The 19883-nt window shown below is 51.6% G+C and overlaps 1 protein-coding gene across 1 annotated transcript in view; it reads right to left on the bottom strand.

The window, feature by feature from the left end:
• C5H4orf50 (chromosome 5 C4orf50 homolog) overlaps window positions 1–19193 on the bottom strand; it is a 49911-nt gene extending 30718 nt beyond the window's left edge. The window contains exons 1-5 of the mRNA XM_030760160.2: window positions 18867–19193; window positions 14183–14321; window positions 10391–10984; window positions 1355–1466; window positions 149–276 (exon numbers count right to left, since the gene is read on the bottom strand). Coding sequence (XP_030616020.2) covers window positions 149–276; window positions 1355–1466; window positions 10391–10984; window positions 14183–14321; window positions 18867–19162 — 1269 coding nt within the window. The 5' untranslated portion in view covers window positions 19163–19193. The remainder of the gene's footprint in view (window positions 1–148; window positions 277–1354; window positions 1467–10390; window positions 10985–14182; window positions 14322–18866) is intronic.
• Between the last annotated feature and the right edge of the window lie 690 nt (window positions 19194–19883).

Genomic DNA, 19883 nt, shown 5'->3' with positions numbered 1-19883 from the left:
CAATTATTTCCAGAATGTTCTTCCAAACCCCAAGCTTCTTTACCTCCTTCTCCCATCTTCTGCGTGGTGGCCACACCGTGCAGCACACACAGTAGGGCTGATCAGACCCAGCTGGCACCCCAGGCACGCAGAAAGCCTCTGGCCTCACCTGTCCACGGTCAGATCCCGCGAGGTCTCCTGGGAACTTGTCCGTGGTCTCCGGGCCTGGGATCAAGACAGCAGTGCCTTGTCCAGCCCCGATGCAGTCCCAGGCACGGGGCCCCTCGGAGGGCTGGCCTGGGAAATGACAGGACCGGAGAGTTAAGACCCTCCTAGGAGCTTTCCCATGATTGCCACCAGCAGTGCCATCTGCTGTTAGGATGAGACAGCACTTCTCATGACTCAGGACCTTTGAGCCTCCAAAAGTGGCCTGCTGGCCACCACTGCCTGTCAGGTGAGAAACCGAGGCTCAGGGATGCGGAATGACATCCACTGGTGAGCAGCAGAGTGGGGTCTGGAAGCCACCTCTTCTGACCACAAAGCCCACGACATCTCCCCGGCCCCGCACCCTCATGGTCACACAGGGTCATAATCCCTGGCCCCCAGCCCCTCACGGTCAGCACGTAGACAGGGGAGTTGATGCCCAGGCTTTGCCAGACACGCCCTGCCCCCTTCCCCAAGGACAAACCTGACCTCGTTTGACTTGTCAGCTCTGTTCCCCAGAAATGGGATGGAGGGGAAAGGTCAGCTTTGCTGGTCAACAGCCCCGCTGGGTATAACTGACCCCCTCATCCTTAAGTTGAATTTCACCTTGGAAAACTGTACATAAACCACAGACGGCCAGTTGGACACCGTGGCTTTGGGGCTCCCTGCGTGCAGTGGCTTTTGCAGCAGGGACCCTGGAAGCTGCACCCAAGAATATTAGCAGAGATATTGGTTCCCGTTAGGGACAACTTAGGGATAAGGGGGTCCCAGCAACTCCCAGGCTTCACACTTGTCTCACACCTGAGCTGTCACTGGGGCGGGGGCGGGGAGTAGAACAGCTCCTGGTCATGACACGGTCTTCTGCGAAGACAAAGCCCCCTGAAGGGACCCCTGCTGCCTGAGGCTGGCACGTGCGTCGCCTGGTTGGCACCTTCTGAGGGCTGAGGGAGTGAGCCTAAATGTCGCGCTGAGCCTAAGTCACAGACCTTGCCGTGGGCATTGTGGACTCTGATCCTACCTTTCCCAGCTGTGTGGCATCAAGCAAGCAACACTACCTCTCTGAGCCTCAGCTTCCTGACTGTAGAGCAGGGACCGCCACCCTGCTGTGTCATCAGGATGTCATAAGAGAGCTGGCCCATCAGTGGATGTCCACGCGGGGCCCCCCACGCACCTGCCGAGCCCCTTGGTCCAGGCACCCCGTCAGGGCCTCGGTTTCCGCAGGCATCCGGAGCCTCCTCCCAGGGCAGGGGCAGCGATTCATCCTGAACACAGCCCAGGGCGTCCTCGAGGAAAAAAACACAAGAAGACAAGACAGCTGTGAGTGTCCCTGGTTGCAAGGGACCCTCCAAGCCTGTCCCAGCCAAGTCCCTCCCAAGGACCCCTGGAGGGAGTTGCATCCCCTCCCCAGGTGAGGACAGCAGAGGGCAGTGGCCTGGCCATAGGACCCTGGTCCTGCGTTCTCGGTCCTGCCAACCAAACTGACTCCTGTGAGCACCCAGCGTCCATTTAGCAGACAATGGGGAGCTTGTCCATTCAGCCAAGATTTTTCTGGGCCCCCCAAGGTGGCACCAAAGGCTCCAGTCCCCTTTCCTTCCGGTGCAAAAGTTCCCTCTGTATCCACCCGAGGTGGGAGCCTGTCCCTCAGGGCAGTCCTGTCCCTCAACTGTCCACAGGCCCCAAACGCCGCAGCCAGGCATCTCCGGGTGGCAACCTCCTCCTCTGGATCTCACCCCAAAAGGCAAGCTGGGCTGCAGCAAGGAGCTTCCCTAACCCAATGCCCACCCCCCGCCCCGCAGAGCACGTTAGAGGCAGCACCTTGACTGCGGCTCCAGCCACCACCCGCGAGGGGCCAGGGCACAAGTCTCCTGCAGGTTCCCACTGCCCCGGGTACGCCTAGCCCAGTTCTAAGGGGCGCTGTTTGCTTCCCACCTGCTCCCACACTAGACCTGAGGCTGTTCAGGAAGGAAACTGGCCTTCATTCGGTCCGCACTGACACTACAGACTGGCACACACTAGGTGCTCAATAAAGGTTTGACAGTTGGATGGATAGACAGAATGTGCAGAAAGGCAGACATTTCGGACTTGCCGTGCGTTTATTCAGCAAACATTTATTAAGCTCCTACTGTGGGTCAGGTGCTCTGCTAGGGGAGGGAGAAACGGAAATGGACAGGTCATGCCCCGTGCCCGTGCCCAGGTCCTCACCTGCTCTCAGCAGACCCCTGCGTTGGCCACTAACTGGGCCTCCTGCTTCCCCTCCCGTCCTGCCCGCAGCTGCCAGGGACCCTCTGACCTGCAAGTCCGCCCTCACCTCCCCCACTCAGTCCACGGGATCAGCTCCTGTGCTGCGGTCAGGCACGGAGGCCGTCCAGGGCTGTCACCACAGCCCGTGACACTCCTGGTCCTGGCTTCCTCTCACAGTGCCTCCCTGTTCCCCCACGCTGGTTCCTGCTGGCCTCCGCACGTGCGGTTCTTCCTGGCTGCCTGGCGCATCCTCCTGGGAAGGGTACTGGTTGCAGGCTGCCTCCTTGCAAAGCCCTCCCTGCCCCTGGCTCTCTGCCCCTCCTTTCCACACCCTTTGGCAGCCGAGCAATTGCACTGAAATGGAAACCGGCTCAGGTTGCCCTCCTGTTTCCAACCCTTCCATGCTTCTCATTGCCCTGAAAGATAAAACCCCTGCCTGCCCGGCCTCACCACACCCATCTCTGCTCTTTGGATGGACCCTTCTCCCTCCTGCCTTGGGGCCTCGCACCCCTAGTGCCTGCTGCCTACACCTCTCCTCCCCACCCTTCTGCCTGGCCCAGCTGCTCCCTTCTGGGCTTAACTTAAAGGCCAGATCCTTAATGAGGCTTCCCTGAGCCTCCCCCAAATGAAGCCCCTCCCTCACTGCAGCATCTTCTCCTCATACCCCAAGGTTGTGACCTTCCAGTTACTGTGTGACAGTTTGTGTCTTGTCCAGTTCTCCTCAGAGACCAGGGGAGACCAAGCCCTGGCCACACCTTAGGATCACCCAGAAGCTTTTAACAAGTACCAGAACAGGGCCCCAGCCAAGACCAATGAAAACCAGAGGGGTCTGGGCACAGCCCTGCTCTGCATCCAGACGGGCCTGGACAACCTGCCACAGGTGCCTTCTGCCCACAGACCTTGGGGTACCTCACGGTTTTCTCCACTAGCTTCCCCCTTGATCAGAATTAAACACTCTTGTCAAGAACTTAAAATCACTATTGGAAGGAGGTGGAGATGAGAAAATGGAGAGAGAGAGAAGGCACAAGAGAAAGGAAGAGAGAGAAGGCAAATGAGAAAGAAAAAAAAGAGGAAATAGGATGCAAAAAGGGAGACAGAAATTCAAAGACATGAGAGCAAGCAAGAGAGAGAAGCAGAAGGAAGGAGGAGGGAACAGATGAAGGGGAGGCGGAGGGCGGTGTCGAAGGCCACCATTGTTCTGCTGTTCATTTCTATTTGGATTTTGCTCCAGTACCCAAGTTTACTTCCATTCAGTTCAACAAATACTTTCTGAGCACCTACTATGTGGCAGGCTTTGTCCTGGGGCTGGGACACAGCCATGGGTGACACACACAGACCCCTGCCTCGAGGAGCTAACATCCAGGGGAGGACTTCCGAGATGATGCTATACCCGCTTCATGTCACAAGTGATGAAATCAATACTCAGAGAGGGACAGTGACTTGTCCAAGGTCACACAGCACACACAGTGGGAGAACAGGACCTGAACTCAGGTCTCTGAACTTGATCCGGGCCTTCTCTCCCGCTTCCTGCCCCCCTCTGCTCAGTGTTGCCAGCCCTCCCTGCTTTTCAACACTCACAGGAGCATTTGCCTGTAACTTTACTTGGCTTTAGTTTTAATGTGTAATTATTTTGAAAGAAGAAAATGAGGAATACAGTGATATCCAAACACAAATATTACAAATGTGTGAGAATATATCCCTCTGGGCTTTTTTTCTGTGCAGAGACATTTAAATTCTTCCAAAAGTCTGTTTCTACAAAATGTTGACTTTCCCTTTGTGCATTTTTCATGTGATGGTATCGAAGGATCATTTCTCCACAACTTCTTCTGTAATGTGGTGTTTTAGGGCTGCCGAATAATCTCTGATGTAAGGAATGCCTTCACTTACCAAATCAGGTCCCTCTGATCAGACATTTAGGTTGTTTCCAATTTTTACCAACTATAAACAGTATTGAGGTACCTTTAATATATGACAAATATTCAGAATACAGCGGAATCGTGAGGTTTTGCTCATTCGTATATTTTTTTTAAGTAATGGACCTTTTTTGTAAGACCACGGGCCATCTGTATTTCCTTTTTACGTTATTTGTATGTTCGTGGCTTTTGCCTATGTTTTGTTTTTTGACATTATCGAAACTGCTTTAAAGCCCTTGCTCGCTGCAGGAGTGAGTGACAAATGTGTAACGGGCACTTCTGCTCAGGTGCAAGCTTTGAGCAGGAACGGGCTGCCTGGACTCAGGAAACAATCAAGAGATTCTCATACTCGCCACCAGGGGTCGCTCTACTCATATCGCTGGGGTCGAGAAGCTGGCCTGAGCAGCCCGCATTCCTGAGGCCACTGTCACAAGGAGCGGGGTCGCAGCTCTGGGATGACAGCCTGACACTGACATCATGAGAGAGTGACTTTTAATCTCTTTATACGAGCCTCCTTGTTACCCTCCAGGCCAGGCCACTGCCCCAGGGTGTCCCCTGCTGTAGTGGTCATCCCCCAAATTGCCCTTTCTGCCCCTGTGTCTATCTCTCCTATAAACTTTTGAAGAGAAGGATCGCCTCCCCAGCCCCAGTGGTCGGCACGGTGTCTGGAACATACAGGATGCCCAGTGCACGCTTGCTAAAAAGCATCTGGACACATCTGCAGAGAGGCTTTGCTTCTCTTGCAAACCAGAGTCCTCTTAAACTTTCTTTCACCTGGGATTCTGACCAGAAACCCTCTCCCCAAACTCCTCCCCGAGTTGGGCGCTTGTCCTCGCAATGGCCATTCCTGTGGGGACCTGGGCTCCAAGCAACTTGTTCTAGAAACTATAAACTGTGTGATCCTGGGCAAGGCATGTGCCTCCTCTGTGGGGTTGGGGACAAAATCATTGATCTCTGCCTGGCTACCTCCCAGTATCAAGGAGATCCTGTTTGGGGAAGTGCTGTGTAAATAGGAATCAAAATATCTTCTCATAACGATTACCCTCACCATAAATCACACCATGACACACATCAGATGTAACCAAGGGGCTGGTTTGGGTTGGAGGCACCCTAATAATTTGCAATGATTTTCAATATGATACACACTTCCCTGGGGCTAGACCTCCCTCTCATTTCCCAATTTCTATACCTCACTTCCCAGCATTGCCATCTTAGGCTGGTCCCTTCGTCTGGAAGTTTCCATTTCCCATGGGCAGTGGAGCAAATATCTTCTTTTGGCCATTTATTCACTGAGTCACTTCCTCACCAAGTATTCCACAGCCTGTGGACAGGGGCTGGGATTTATGGCTGAATCGGACCCAGTTGGTGATGACGATGAAGGAACAGCTACGGGGGCGGTGGGCAGCCAGGCCCAGCACAGTGAGAATTAGGGTCACCAGAGGTGGGTCATATTATGATGGGGGCACCAAGGAGGGAAGGAGCTGGCGTAAAATCAGAAGAGTCTTCTTGGAGGAAGAGACATTCTCACCAAATGGAGAGAAAGAAGCAGGGGTTTACCAAGGGGCCATGGGGAGCAGACGGTAGAAGTCTCTAGACACAGGGAAAGTAAGCATTCTGGAGGAGTCTGGCATATTTAGGGACCTGCAGGACCACAGGGTGGGAGGAAGGGGTGGGCAGTGAGCCTGGAGGCAGCGGCTAGAGCAGCTGGGTCCTTGAATGCCGAGGTTAGGAAGTGGAGCTGTATCCCAAGGCGATGGAGCTGCTGGGGGCTTATGAAAAGAGATCATTTGGGGGTTACACCGTTATCCAGAGAAGGGCACTGAAGATCTGCCGCGTGGCTCTTAACCATTCTGGGTCCTGCCCCTTTGGAAATGCACTGTCAGCCTTGGGAAATCGTGCATGCATGCATGCAATGCTCTCAGAACACTGAGTACAATCTCATACATGCACAGCCATGGCCACAGGCCAGACCAAGACCTGAGGGACACCATCTGGCTTTACAGTGTTGTTATCAATAGATTCTAGCATTTTAACTTTAAAATTGCAAGCCATGCTGCCCCATGACCTGGTGACTGACTGGCATTTCCCATCTCTCCAGCGCGCTCTCTGGAGGATTTCTTCCTTTCAAGGTGGCCCTTTTCGACTCCAAGGTGCTCAGAGTCGGGGCTGTCAGTGCCCGCTGAGAGTAGGACAGTTTGGAAGACTCTGACATACCCTGTGGCCCTGTCATGGGGAATGGTCCATTCCCCATTCCAAACACCAAGATCCCCAACAGTGACCCACAGATTGTCGGGCCCCTTCCCCCTTCCTCTGTCTGCACCCTCTTTCTCCAGGCAGTCTTGTCATCCCGTGCAGGCGGGGGTCTTGTCTCATTTCCCAGCCCTGGTACCACGCTCAGGCCCGAGTACACCTCGTTGTACGGCACCCGTTAAATGCTGATTTTGGACCCAGTGACCACTAGTTACCGGAGGAACAGAGCATGGCACTCACAGGCTCATCTCAGGGTCAGCCTGCCGGGGCGCAAATCCTGCCCCACCACTTACTATCTGTGGGACCCTGGGACTCTCCGGGCCTTCACTTCCTCATCTGTAAAATGGGGGTAAAATAGTTCCTCCCTTGAAGGTCGTTGAAGGACAAAATGAGTGGACAACAGATGCAGAGCACCAGAGATGGCGTCTAGTGCAAAGACTCCCTCATAAATATAGGAATCGTTTTGTACCCCCATGAAGCCGGCGAAGAAGCACATCAAGGAACTAGAACCGACAGTTCTACTGTTTCACGGGGCCTCATAATGGTGCATCCAGGAGGGCACTTGTTATGAGTTAAATTGTGTCCCCCCCCCAAAACTTCCTAAGTTGACTCTTAACTCCCAGGACCTCAGAACATGACCTGATTTGGAAATAGAGACACAATTGACTAAATTAAGATGGGGTCATTCGGGTGGGCCCTAGTCCAATATGACTGGTGTCCTTATAAAAGGGGGACATTTGGACACAGAGGTGCATAGAAGGAAGACAGTGAGACACAGCGAGAAGACAGCCGCCCACAAGCTAAGGAGAGAGGCCCGGAACAGATCTTCATTCACAGGCCTCGGAAGGAACGACCCTGCCGACACCTCGATCTCGGGCTTCCAGCCTCCAGGACTATTGTTGAAACCACACAGTTTGTGGTTCTTTGCTAGCGTAGCCCCAGGAAACTCTCAGAGTACCTACATTTCTATTTGCTCAATAAGGATATTAAGGCATAGAAATAAGACGACTGGCAAGGCTCCCAGGGCTCCTAGAAGGCAGGGCCAGGCTCCAGGCCCACCAGCTGGGGGGACTCGGCCCTGCTTGTCTCCATCTGGGAGAACTGCTAATATCTGGCTGGAGAAAGAAGCTGGTCGCCCTGGTGCCGAGCCTCCCTTGGAGAGATCATGAGCAAGGGGATGGGAGCCACTTCCCGGAAGTGAGAGCAAGCCACACAGGAAATGCACAAACCACGATGACATGGACGCCGACGGCCAAAGCAAGCCCTTGCTAATATCACTCTCCCAGCCCGGATGCTCACAGGCTGCCATTTTAGATTGCTAAAAGCCAGCATCAGTGACCGTCCCATGACACTCTATGCTGAAATGGTAACTGACATTTGTTCCATCTTTAAAGGGCTCTTGCATTCACGCTCCCATGGGCTCTTCACTCTGACACACTCAGAAGACAGCAAGTGCTACTACCCCTTCACCCAGCGGAATCCACTGCCTCTGTCCACTCCGGGTCCCACCTGCCATCTTAGAGCATGAGCATCTCACCCCAGTGTGTATGGCTCCCATGTTTAAGGATCAGCATTTTCTATTCCACGGGCCCCTGCTTCCTCTGCTACTCATCTGATAACAGACTGGCTTCTCCGGATGCTATAGAGGCAGAATTGGCTGGGGACCACACTTTATGGGAAATTTAGGGAATTTTTGAGAGACTTTTGACTGTGCACAGCAGCCTCCAGCAAGGTCTTGAGAGCATGCAGTTCTCCTTGGGCACTGGGTCTTTTAAATAATAAGGCATGAAACATCGAGAAGGTCACAGATGCATGTCAACAAGGGGCTTATAACTGATGGCACACAAGCCACCAAACGCAGCCACTGCCACTGCCCCAAACTCCTCAAGAACCAACGCTGGCCCCAGCATCTTAAGGTAAGGACAGCCTCTTGGAGTCACAGCCTTGATCTGGCCCATGTCCCCTTGCTGGCCCTAATACTTTGGAGCTGCATGCCTGTGGTCAAGTCACTTAACCTCCTGGGTCTCAGTTTCTCCATCTAGTCAGTGGGATAATAGCACCTGGCTTGCAAGGCTGTACTAAAGATTAAATGAGAGAACACAAAACGTACAAAACATTAGGAGGCATCTCTAAAATATTTAGGTATTCACCCTTTTCCTTAGATAAAAGAAAGAGTAGCAGTGCACGGGAAGGCAGAAAGATTGGGAGAATAAGGATGTAAGCCAACAGCCTAAATTAAAATCTTACGTTTAGGAAAATTACAGAAAGGATTCTAAATGACAATTTCCATCTCTACACGATTTATTTTCTGAAATTACAACAAGGTGCCAATATGAAAGGTACACTGTATTCCTTTTACCTGATGAACATAATGGAGGAAGAACGAACAGGACACGCAGAAGTAACATGAGTAGAATGAAGTACTAAAAAGATAAAATATAACCACAGATAAACTCAGTATTAAAATGATCTAGGCAGGATACGCTTCATTATCTTGAGAAGACTAAAGTTCCAGTTAACTTGAAATAGGTTGTCCAGGTCCAAAGATAAATTTGATTTTTTTTTTTAATGAGTAATCTTCTTTGGGCTAAGGTGGCTCCCTTATTTTTCCTTAAATGCAAATTAACCCAGTGGGATCTTGATGTCTTGGAGGGAGCTGAGTTAACTCTCCCTTTTCAGGGAGGCAGCCTGGTGCGGAAGAAACAAAGCACTCTGGACTCACATCCAATTTGGATCCAATTCTACTTCTGCCTCTTCTGAGCTGTGTGACAACAGGTCAGTGCACTGCCTCTCTGAGCCTCAGCCTCCTCTCTGTGGAGTGCGGACACTAATAGTACCTGCTTTACAGTTTTATGAGCATTAAATGATGCCTTTGAAAACACCGTAGGGTGCCAAGCACATGGCAGGAGTATATTAAACGTTAAGTTTTTGCTCGTCTATCAATTAGGTGATAACATCAGTGCCCAGCCTGCTCTCGGCTCCAGAGCTTAAGAAACTTGCTTGGGGTCCCACAGCTAGCAAATAGGAGAACTGGAAAGGAGCTGAACCCTGCTTGTTCTCTACTGCACAGTCCTGAGGGCCTCCTGTGTGCTGCTGCTGGGGCGGCCGCTACAGAAGCCATCTGACCTGCCCTCAAGGGGCTCACAGTCTAAAGAAGGAGAAATGAAGATGCACATACAGCACCGGCACGCTGGGGACCGTGGTCACCTTTGGAACTGTGAGGGAGTTGGGAAAGGGTGATGGCTTTCCCAGGGAGGGGCGGATCGGGGTGGAAGTCACAAGACCATGACAGTTAATGCCATACTGCACGTGGAGGAGCTCGCCCAGCACGGGGCCTGGCACAGGCAGGGACCCATCAAAGGTCAGATAGATGGATGGACAGGAGGAAACAGACGAGGAGGGGTGAAGGGTAACTGGATGGCTGCCTGGAGAGTGGCTGCAAGGAGAGATGGACAAGCAGATGGTCCGGTGAAAGAGATGATGGAGTGTGGGTAGAGGGGTGGGTGGGTGGGTAGACAAGACGGTGCATGAGGGCATGGACAGGTGGACGGTGGCTGAGCAGGTGGACAGGTGGTGGGGAGGTGGCTGGCTTGGTGAACGGGTGAGTGAAGCTGTAGGGGTGGATGGGCACCACCAGGTGGGTAGATGCGTGGACGAAATGAAGGGTGGGTGAAGGGGGCTGGTGGGTTGCAGGGGTGGTTGAAGAGGAAAACGGGGGAATGATGGAGCCCGTGACTTGACCAAGCGGCAGAAAGTTAGAGAAAAGCAGAAAATCACTCGTGCTCTGGGTTGCGGCCACTTACCAGGCTACCGTGACCAGCAGGGGCCGTGCTGAGCGCTCTTTCTCGGGGGGCCTGGGCTCCCAGCTCCTCTCGCAGGCACCTGTTTTGCTGGGCGAGCTCCTCCACCTGGCCCTGCAGGCCGATCTCCGACAGCTTCAGTCCATAGATGCAGCAGCGCAGCTCCTCCAGCTGCCCGCGGAGCAGCCGCTCGGTGGCGCGCTGCTCCCGCAGCCGGCGCGCCGCCTGGTCCCGCTCGCGCTCGCCGCGCTCGGCCCTGGCCCGCAGCGCGCGCGGCTCCGCGGCCTCCTCGGGAGCGCCTCGGGGACTGGTCGGGCCCGGGAGTCGGGGGCCACCCTGGTTCGGGGCGTCCAGTTCGGCCAGCAGCAGGCCCGCGGCGTGGCAGAGGCGCCGCACGTCCAACTCCAGCCGCTGCACCTGCGCTCGCAGGATGCGCTCCTGCTCGCGCACCAGTCGCAGCTGGCGCCGCTGGAGCCGCCGACCGCGCTCCAGGGCCGCCGCCTGCAGCCCCAGCGCCTCGTCTTTGCGCCGCAGCCGCTCCCGCAGCCGCCGCAGCCGCCACCGCTGCCGCCGGGCCGCGCGCTCCTTCTCCTGAACCTACGGGTTGGCGGTGGAGGAGGGCGTCAGGAAGGCGGCCGGGGACGCACCGTAGCTCGCATTGAGCCTGTCTTTATTTGAAACTTCGATATTTTGTTGTTCAGCGCGCCTTTTCTTTTTGCATTAATTTTTGCATTAAAACACTGCTGCAAAATATTATTGATCTCGATGACTGTCTTTTGGTGCCCCCTTAAAGTTTGCCCAGGAGACGAGCACCTTACTTCCCCCTAGTGTGGGCCCTGCACACCCGTGAGCTCCCCGAGTTCTTGGAAGGAAACTGTGCAACGGGCAGGAGGGGGATGGGCTGGTGCACACTGGGAGGGCCAGTGGTTCCAACATGTGATTCCCCCACACCAGTTTGTAAAGAGCTGCCACCTGGACCCCCCTGAGTGTCCCCACTTCCCCACTTGCAGAACTTCCCAGACCTCTCCATTTCCCAGTGCCTACAGGGTTAATGCCTGAACCAGTAAGGATCAGCTGACCATGGCTTCTGGCTGGTGAGACAGGACCACCAGTGTCACAGCAGTTGTTCCTTCCTGTGAATACGTCCTGTGGAGCTACTCAGAAGTGACCTGCACAATGTCACACGACTAAAAGTCACTGAACCACCACGTACTTGACTCAAGACCTTTCCTTTTTCCGCTTGGCCCGCTGCCTGTCCAAGGAACACATCTCCCTGTTCTTAAACCTTGCCCTCCCCCGACCCATGAGCTGGACTGGGGTGACCCATGCACTGCAAAAATGGGCGTCCTTGCCCAATTTTCAGAATTAATTTATGCAAATGGGTAGAACTGCCTTCATGTTAAGCTCTCTGTCAACTGCTAGTGCCTGCTGCTGGTACTCAGTCACAGCCACGAGAGCTTGCAGAAGACAAAACAAACAAGCAAGAGCAAATGTGAAAGAGGAAACTTGGGAACAGCCCGGCAGGCTTTGTTTGACAGCGTGTTTTGGGGGGAATTGGGGCAGATAAAACTGGAGTTAGATTCCCTGCGAGGAAAATTGCTCGGGGTCTTCCCGATGGTATGAATCCTGTAATCGGTGATGCTAGGTGCACGGTGCCCCATCACCTGGATGGGTCTACCTTTATCACCTCTGGGAATGACCACGGGTCACCACAGAAGTGAGGTGTCTTTGTACGCAAATGCTTACTGCAAATATTGACAACAGTGGGGCAAATTGCCATTTGGCAGATATCAGGTACAAAGGGCAGAGGTCATGCACTCCTGCAAAATATGCTCTGAAATGCAGATAGCTCTGGGGACAGATCAAGGGTTAGTGTCTGGGCTGGGCTGAAGCTGGGCCAAGTGGTCTCCGAGGGGACCCAAGCCAGACCCCTCACCTCTCTGAAATCTTGCCCTTCATCTGGAAATGCGGTTTTGTGACAGGACATTCCCAGGAGCATACAGATTACAAGGGAATGCAATAAAGAAATGTGTGTGGGCCACATAACTGCAGGTCCTGCAGTGCCCCGAGCTCGCTCATGGCATTTCCCTTGCTTGTCACCCTCATCCTCTGTCTCCCCGTCATACTAGGAACCTCTGGTGATTACAGGACTGTGTCTATTCACCTGGGAAACCCTATATGTATATAAGGCATGACAAAAAGTATTAATTACAGGATTTTCCACGGAGAGATTATATTCTTGATGGTGGGATCCCACATAACACTACTATACCTCGGGTTAAAAACTCTCAGACCCTGACGATGATGTGCTGTGAACCAAGGAGGATGAACTCAACTTTCTGCACCTGAAGTTCAATGCAAAGGGGAAAAGTGGCACTTGCATGTCTCCCTGGCATCTCAGAGACTAATTTCAATTTAATGGAACTTCTTAGCTTTCCATGCTTCACTTCTATTTCAGTTGAAAGCTAATCAATCTGGTGTTTTTCAAACATTCTGGACTACTTCCCATGGTAAAAAATACATTTAAGAACATGCCCCGTTATACATATGCACGTGTTGACAACTGAAACAGAAGTTTCAGGAAACAGCACTCCCCTTCGTACACGTGATGCCCTTTCACAATTCCTAGTCAACTCCATTTTTAAAATGCTGGTTGTGAGTTACGGAATTGATTTCACAACCCACTTACGGGTGTCAACCTGCAATTTAACAGTCGCTGTGCTGCGCCGTGAGTAGCAATTTACTGAAACTGGATGCCTCTCGGGATCTTTGGGTCTCTGCCTGCCAAGTCTCTGCCCTCCATCTCTCCACTGGAATATTTCAGTAAAGACTAGTAATTACGAAGGCAGCTAGGGCTATCCAAGTGCCTACCATTGCGAGTGTTTTACACGTATTACCTTCCTTTACCCACACAACAATTGAACGGGGTTGGTACTGTGTCATTCCCATTTCACAGATGAGGAAACTGAGGTCCAGAGAGGTTAAGTCATTTGGCCTAGATCACACAGCTCATGAGTAGCAGAGCCAGGGTTTGGCTCCAGGCATCTGCTTCCAGAGCCTATCCTCTTAACCACCCACTCCCTCTCCAATCGCGCTCTAACTTGCCCCCTGCCCCTGCCACCTCTCTCTCCCATGCAGTTAGAGTGATATCCCCCTAAACCCTGACTATGAGCCTCTCCTGCTAAGGTCCCCCTAAGTCCTGCTCCCCCTTGCCTCCAGAATTTGGATCATGCCAGGGCCCTGGCGACCTGTCCTCCCTGCAACCCTCTTGCCTCACCAACTCTGTCTCCCCACCACACACCACATTCCCCATGGCTCCCAGCATCCAGCTTTGGAGTTACTTGTTTCCCATCTGTGTCCCTGCCTTCAAGCCAGCTCCTGAGGGCAGAGACCCTGCATCAGTCCTCTCCTTGTCCTTAGGCCAGAGCCAGCTCCCCTGTCAGGCACCAAGTCCACAGAAAGGAACCTCTGGCCAGAGCTCCGAGCAAGTGCACAGCCCCCGCATGCCACCCAGTGGATCCCAGCCAGAGCCCTATGAGGCGGGCAGGACAGGATGGGAGCCCCGTTTTACAGATGGGGCAGCCGAGGCCCAGGGAGGCCACGTGACCTTGCCCAGGTCCAGCGGCCCCTGCCTGCACTGTTAGAATTGGGACCTCTCTTACCCCTCCTGACTAGGCTCTCCAGGCCCGCCCCACTGTCTATGTTCAAGGGCAGCTGCTACCACATCCAAACCTATGGGGTGACTCTGCTGGGACAAGAAACAAGTACTGGAAAGAAGGAGGAGGGACTCGGTACCTGGCTGGCGAGCTCCCCCTGCAGCGCCTCCAGCTGTTCCTGGGCCCGGAGAGAGGCACTTCTCTCCTGGAACACGAGGGCGCTCAGCTGGTCCACCTTCTGGAGGAGTTTCCTCTCCGACAGCTCCAGCTCCTGAATTCTGCACATTGAAGCAGCAAGGCGCTTACTCAGGATGCGGTAAGTGTGGCCTAAGCTTTTCACAGACACCAGGATCTTCTTTTTTTCTTCTGTTATTTGGCCAATTTGATATTCTGACAAAATGACATTTTGTAAAACATTCATACCTATCTTTTTGAAGATGATCTAAAATACTTCAGAGACCTCTTTTGAATAATAAGTCACTGGGAATCTCAACAATGTTCTCATCCCTAAACCAGTAATCCCCAGTTCAGGTCATACCAATGAAAAAGGACTGAACCAAACATCTGAACCATACATCTGCATTGTCTCAATTAATCCTTACAGGTGGATTCCCTTCCCCCTACTTCGCACATGAGAAAACAGGATCAGAGAGGCCGGGCAACTTGCCCAAGGTCACAGACCATTATAGAGTCCAGGCTGCATGGCTCCCAAACTCATGCTTTAACCCTGTGCTCTGTTGCCTCCCATTTAAGCTAAATTATTGCAAATCTTTTCTAAGGAAATGACTGAAATGCAGAAAAAAGGTTTCTGCAGTTTAAAAAATTAATCTCTGGATTACAAAAGTGAGACGTTGGAAATGACCTACCAGTTAGGGATGGCTAAGCCACCTGAAGTCTTCAACACTTCAGAAAGTGCTGAAGTTGTGCAATATGCAAAGTAATACCCAGGCTGGAAGTGAACCCTGACCTCAGCTATATAGAAAGGAGGAGCGCATGTGAATGGAGGGAAGCCAGAAGGAACATCTGCCTAGTGGTCCCATGAGGAGCAGAGGAGCCACATAGACTCACTTGTCTGTCTCCTGCTTGTACCTAGTATCCAAGTCCCCTCAATGTGCCAATCTTACTTCTATAATAGAAGACCGTGAAACACGTGGCAAGGGCATTCTCAGCCTACATGGACAAGCTCTGCACAGCCTCACTCCTTTACCCAGCTCCACACCAGGTGACCTGCTCATCCAGGACAGACTCTGCTTCCCTGGGTGAGGACTTAGCTTTGCCTCCTGGCTCTGCCACTTACCTGCCATGAGGCCTTAACTGGGCTCATTCACCACTATGACCCTCAGTATCTTCATCCGTAAAACAGGTAATTGCACCTTGCTCAGAGGGTTATTGTGAAGATTAAATAAAGTGAGTCACTCTTATTAATAATAGGGCCAAGAGTCCCCTCTTCTGCTCTAGTTTTGAGGCCCTGGGGGAGGGTCTCTAAAGTGACAGAAGGGAGGGGGCCCTCTTGTGTAGATTAAAATTAAGTTCCTTCCAAAATGAACCAGAGGAGCGGCCGCACATTCGTCAGTCAGAGGCTTGGGTGGAGTGCCTTCTGATTGATTATAAAACGTGGTGATATCTGAATGGGAAAAGAAAAGTTTAACTTTTTAGTTTTTGAGACCAATCTGAAACGTTAAATCTGGGACAATATTTAATTCTGGTATTATCCCTATACTCAAACTAGGCAGAAAATGACTACTTTCATGGTGGCAGGCTGAATAACAGCCCCCAAATATATCCATGCCCTGCTTCCCGAAACTTAATGAATGTTACCTTAAGATGCAAAAGAGACTGCAGATGTGATTCAGTTAAGGAGTTTGAGACGGAGAGATTATCCTGGATTATCTGGGTGGGCTTAACCGCAATTACGACTGTCCTCATGAGAGGGAGGCAGAAGGGGAGGCCATGTGACCACTGAAGCAAGATGCTACCCTGCTGGCTTGAAGACGGGGAGGGGCCAGAAGCCAAGGAACGCAGCTATAGATGCTGGAAAAGGCAGACACAGGTTTCCCCTACAGCTTCTGGAGAGAGCACAGCCCTGCGGACACCGTGACTGTAGCCCAGTGAGACTGCTTTAGGACTTCTGCCTCCAGAGCTGAAAGGCAATGAATGTGCGTTGTTTGAAGGCAGCACGTTTGCAGTAATTTGTTTTAGCAGCCATAGGAAACATATACACACATAAACAGGAACTAGACAATGAAGTACCATTTTTCACTGATTAATGACAAGTTAAAAATATATATATTACAGTGTAGAGCTGCAAAGAGTGCTACGGAACTGGGAGACTCCATCAGGGAATATCCACCAGGATAAATCGGGCAGGCTGCCTGGGTGGTCCCAGCGCCCCCATGTAGCCGGGTGTGTGACCACGGAGAAGTTACTTAAGCCAGCACCTTCATTTCCCCATCTAGAAATTGAAGATATTGCTATTACTTCATTTCTAGTAATTTATTTTTAAGGATTGAGTCTGCTAATACGCATCAAGCATGTAAATAGTGCCTAGCCCAGAGGAAACACTCAACAAGTGTTCAGCTATTATTAATTTTGTTGCATTTAGATTGTAAATGAATTTGCAGCAATGATAGTGTTACGGAGGTGGGAGTGGGGTTCTCATTCTCAAATTTCTAACGTCGTGGTTGCATTAGTTTTGCCATAAATACTTTTAAACATTAACTCTTTAACTGAAGTGAAATCCAATGTACACTATCAGTCTTGTACTATCCCCTACTTAGAGCAAACCCATGGTGAAATTAGCCTGAAATCTATATTCACAGTTGTGCATTCAGACCCTGGCTTCAGCTCTCCGTGACACTGAGTAATGTATTTCATCCACTGAGCCTCAGTTTCCTCATCTGGAAAAGGGGATCATATCACTCTATGTGCCACAGGGTTCAAGGGAGCAGCGATGGAGGCATGGTGGGGGGAGGTCAGCACTGTGCCCTGCACCACAGGCTCTTGGTAAGCCTTAACTCTTTTTTCTCCCAACCCCTGCCACAGATCGGGCCTCCCCTCCCAAAGCCCTGCTTCTACAGGATGGTGCGTCCCACCTTCAGAGAACTGAGGACACAGCCCACATTTCTCCACAGGCGGGTCCAGGACACCGCCTCCAGGATGGCTTCACCCCAGGCCCCAGCCACAGAGGCCCCTCCTCTCCGCCACTCGTGGTGCCTCCAGGCTGCCTGTCTCTCCCTCACATAGAGGGGTCTCCTCTGGTTTCCCACCCATCTTTCCCAGGCCTTGTGACCATCTGGTTTTCACTGCCATGTACAACCTTGCGTGAGCTATACTTCTATCTCTCCAGGGCTGGGGCCCTGCCTTTCCAGCTCTCAACCCCTAGAACTCATGTTTTGGGCTGAATATGTCCTCCCAAATTCATATGTTGAAGTTAGCCAACCCTAGTACCTCAGAATGTGACTGTATTTGGAGACAGGGTTTTTAAAGAGGTAATTTAGTTAAAATGAGGTCATTAGGGTGGGCCCTGATCCACTATGACTGGTGTCCTTATAAGAAGAGGAGATTAGGACACAGACATGCACAGAAGGAAGACCACAGGAAGACACAGAGAGAAGGCAGACATCACCAAGCCAAGGAGAGAGGTCTCAGAAGGAAACAACCTTGTCTACACTTTGATCTTTTAGTTCCATCCACCAGGACTATGAGAAAATAAAGCCCCCCAGTCTGTGGTGCTTTGTTCAAGACCCCAGTTTAAGCACCCCAGTCTGTGGTGCTTTGTTATGGCAGCCCCAGCAGACTCATACAACAAACAGTATGTGATTCCCGAGGGCTAAGTGCACGTTGTAGAATGAGGGAATGAATGAGGGAATGAATGAATAAATGGATGAATGAGTGAGTGGACAATCACATAGACTGATACTGAAGGTGACAGAATAATTTTTCTCATATGTGAATTTTTTCACGTGAAAAGTTTTACAAAGAGGAGAAAAAGTATAGATCATGTAAATACACATTTACTGACTCGCCCTTACTAAAATGAAGGAAAACACACCAAAAGCGTGAAGTCGGACAAATTTAAGATACTTGGCTGTTGGCATATTGGTAAACCTGTCAGACCCCAGCCATAACCGTACTGCATTTCCATGCTGGTTTCTCCTTTGATATGTATGCAAGACCCCACCTCATTCTACTGGCCTAGGTATCAAAACAGAGCATGGGCTTTGGAGAAAGACCTGGATTCAAACGCCCCACCTCTGGACCATGTCGGTTCCATCAGGAAAATAGAGCCTACACCAGAAGGTTCGGCGGCGAGAATCAATCAAACATAGGGATGGAAGAGACGAAAGGCCAGACAGAGATGACAGGCAACCCAGAGGTTAGCAGCTGCTGGGAGCCACTTCTGCCCCTGGGGCTGGAGGGATAGACAGGGAGCAGGTGGTGATACTGGGGCCCAGAAGCAGGACCACAGAGGAAGCCGAAAGCATGACTGAATGGCAGCCATAGTCAGAGACGTCACCCAGAGCAGAAGAGAAGGGGAGAATACCCTGGCTTCTCCCGTCGTCCTCCCTTCAGCGTCTCCCATTGGCTGGACCCAGATGGAAGCCAGTGAGTGAGGGAGCCTGGGAAATAGGCTCAGCCCCTATGATACAGAGCAGAGGAAGGGAAAGACAGAAGGAGCAGGGACTGCTGTGGCGGGTTATGGAACACTGACTGTTTTGCCTGCATCCTCAGTCACAGAAATGATTCAACGCTCCATCCTGACACAATTAGGATGCCCCAGGATTCGTACATACACAAAGAAGAGGTCCAAATGGTATATTTACCTGCTCCTCAGCCCAGACTCTGACATCACGTACTTGTCCACAGCTACCAACAGCTTCTGTTCTGAGGATTCCAGTTGCTTCCTGAGTGTTCCCGTGTCCACGTCTGGGCTTCTAGCTGCTTCTTCTGGAAGACATCCCGGCTCCTCACCAGTCTCCTCTACATCCTGGAAGATCCAGGACGTGTCGATCTTCACATCGACGTTCATTATATCAAACCCATCGCTGCTGGGGGCTCTGACAACGTAGCTGAAACTTTTTTCAGTCCGTCCTTTAGCTGTCGGCTCCATCCCAGACATAGTTCATGGGCCAAGACTTGATACAATTAAGTGAATCTGCAACATGGACTTTCTGTAGATTTCAAGGTGGCTGTGGTCCCTTCAGATTGTGCAGGAAAATACCCTTTGAGGAGGGCAAGAACAGGTGGATTATTTATGAGTGGGGGACTTGGGTTTCACTTGCAGAAATGTCATACAATATGAATGAAAGCCTCTCGTTTTACAAGCCAGCATGCCGGCAGTCACCCAAAGCAGAAAAGCTGCTTGGAATTAAAAACTTAATAATGTGTACAAAGAGCAAAAATAAGATTTCTAGGCAGGACCATCAGAATGTTATAAATTCTCAGCACTGAGGCTCAAGTTTTCACCACGTAATAAATGAAGTTCTAAACCTCCTGAGTCCAGCAAACATTTATCACAGGCTTGGAGTTTACTAGGGGAAGGGGAAGGGAAACTAGCATTGCACTGGATCATCTCACCTTACCTAGTCCGATTCTCCTGGAAACCCCAGGAGGTGGGCATTTTCATAACCATTTTACAAATGCTGAAACAGAGGCTCTGGAAGCTGGGGGAGTTGGCCAGGCCCCACAGGTGGGCAGTGGCAGAGTCAGGATTCAAATCCAAGTCTGACTCCAAAGCTCAAGGGGTAAGGGATGAACCCAGACCCTGAACAGGAGGAAACACATCCTACTGTGGAGGAGACTGAGGCTGTATAGGTGGCCAAGGAATGACCCATCGCAGA

The sequence above is a fragment of the Delphinapterus leucas genome, chromosome 5 (assembly GCF_059928025.1).
Source record: "Delphinapterus leucas isolate spDelLeu-1000000601 "Yukka" chromosome 5, BTC_Dleu_Yukka2, whole genome shotgun sequence".
In the NCBI taxonomy this organism is placed as follows: domain Eukaryota; kingdom Metazoa; phylum Chordata; class Mammalia; order Artiodactyla; family Monodontidae; genus Delphinapterus; species Delphinapterus leucas.
Note: the sequence above shows the minus strand (reverse complement) of the source record. Positions and strands in the feature narration are given on the sequence as shown.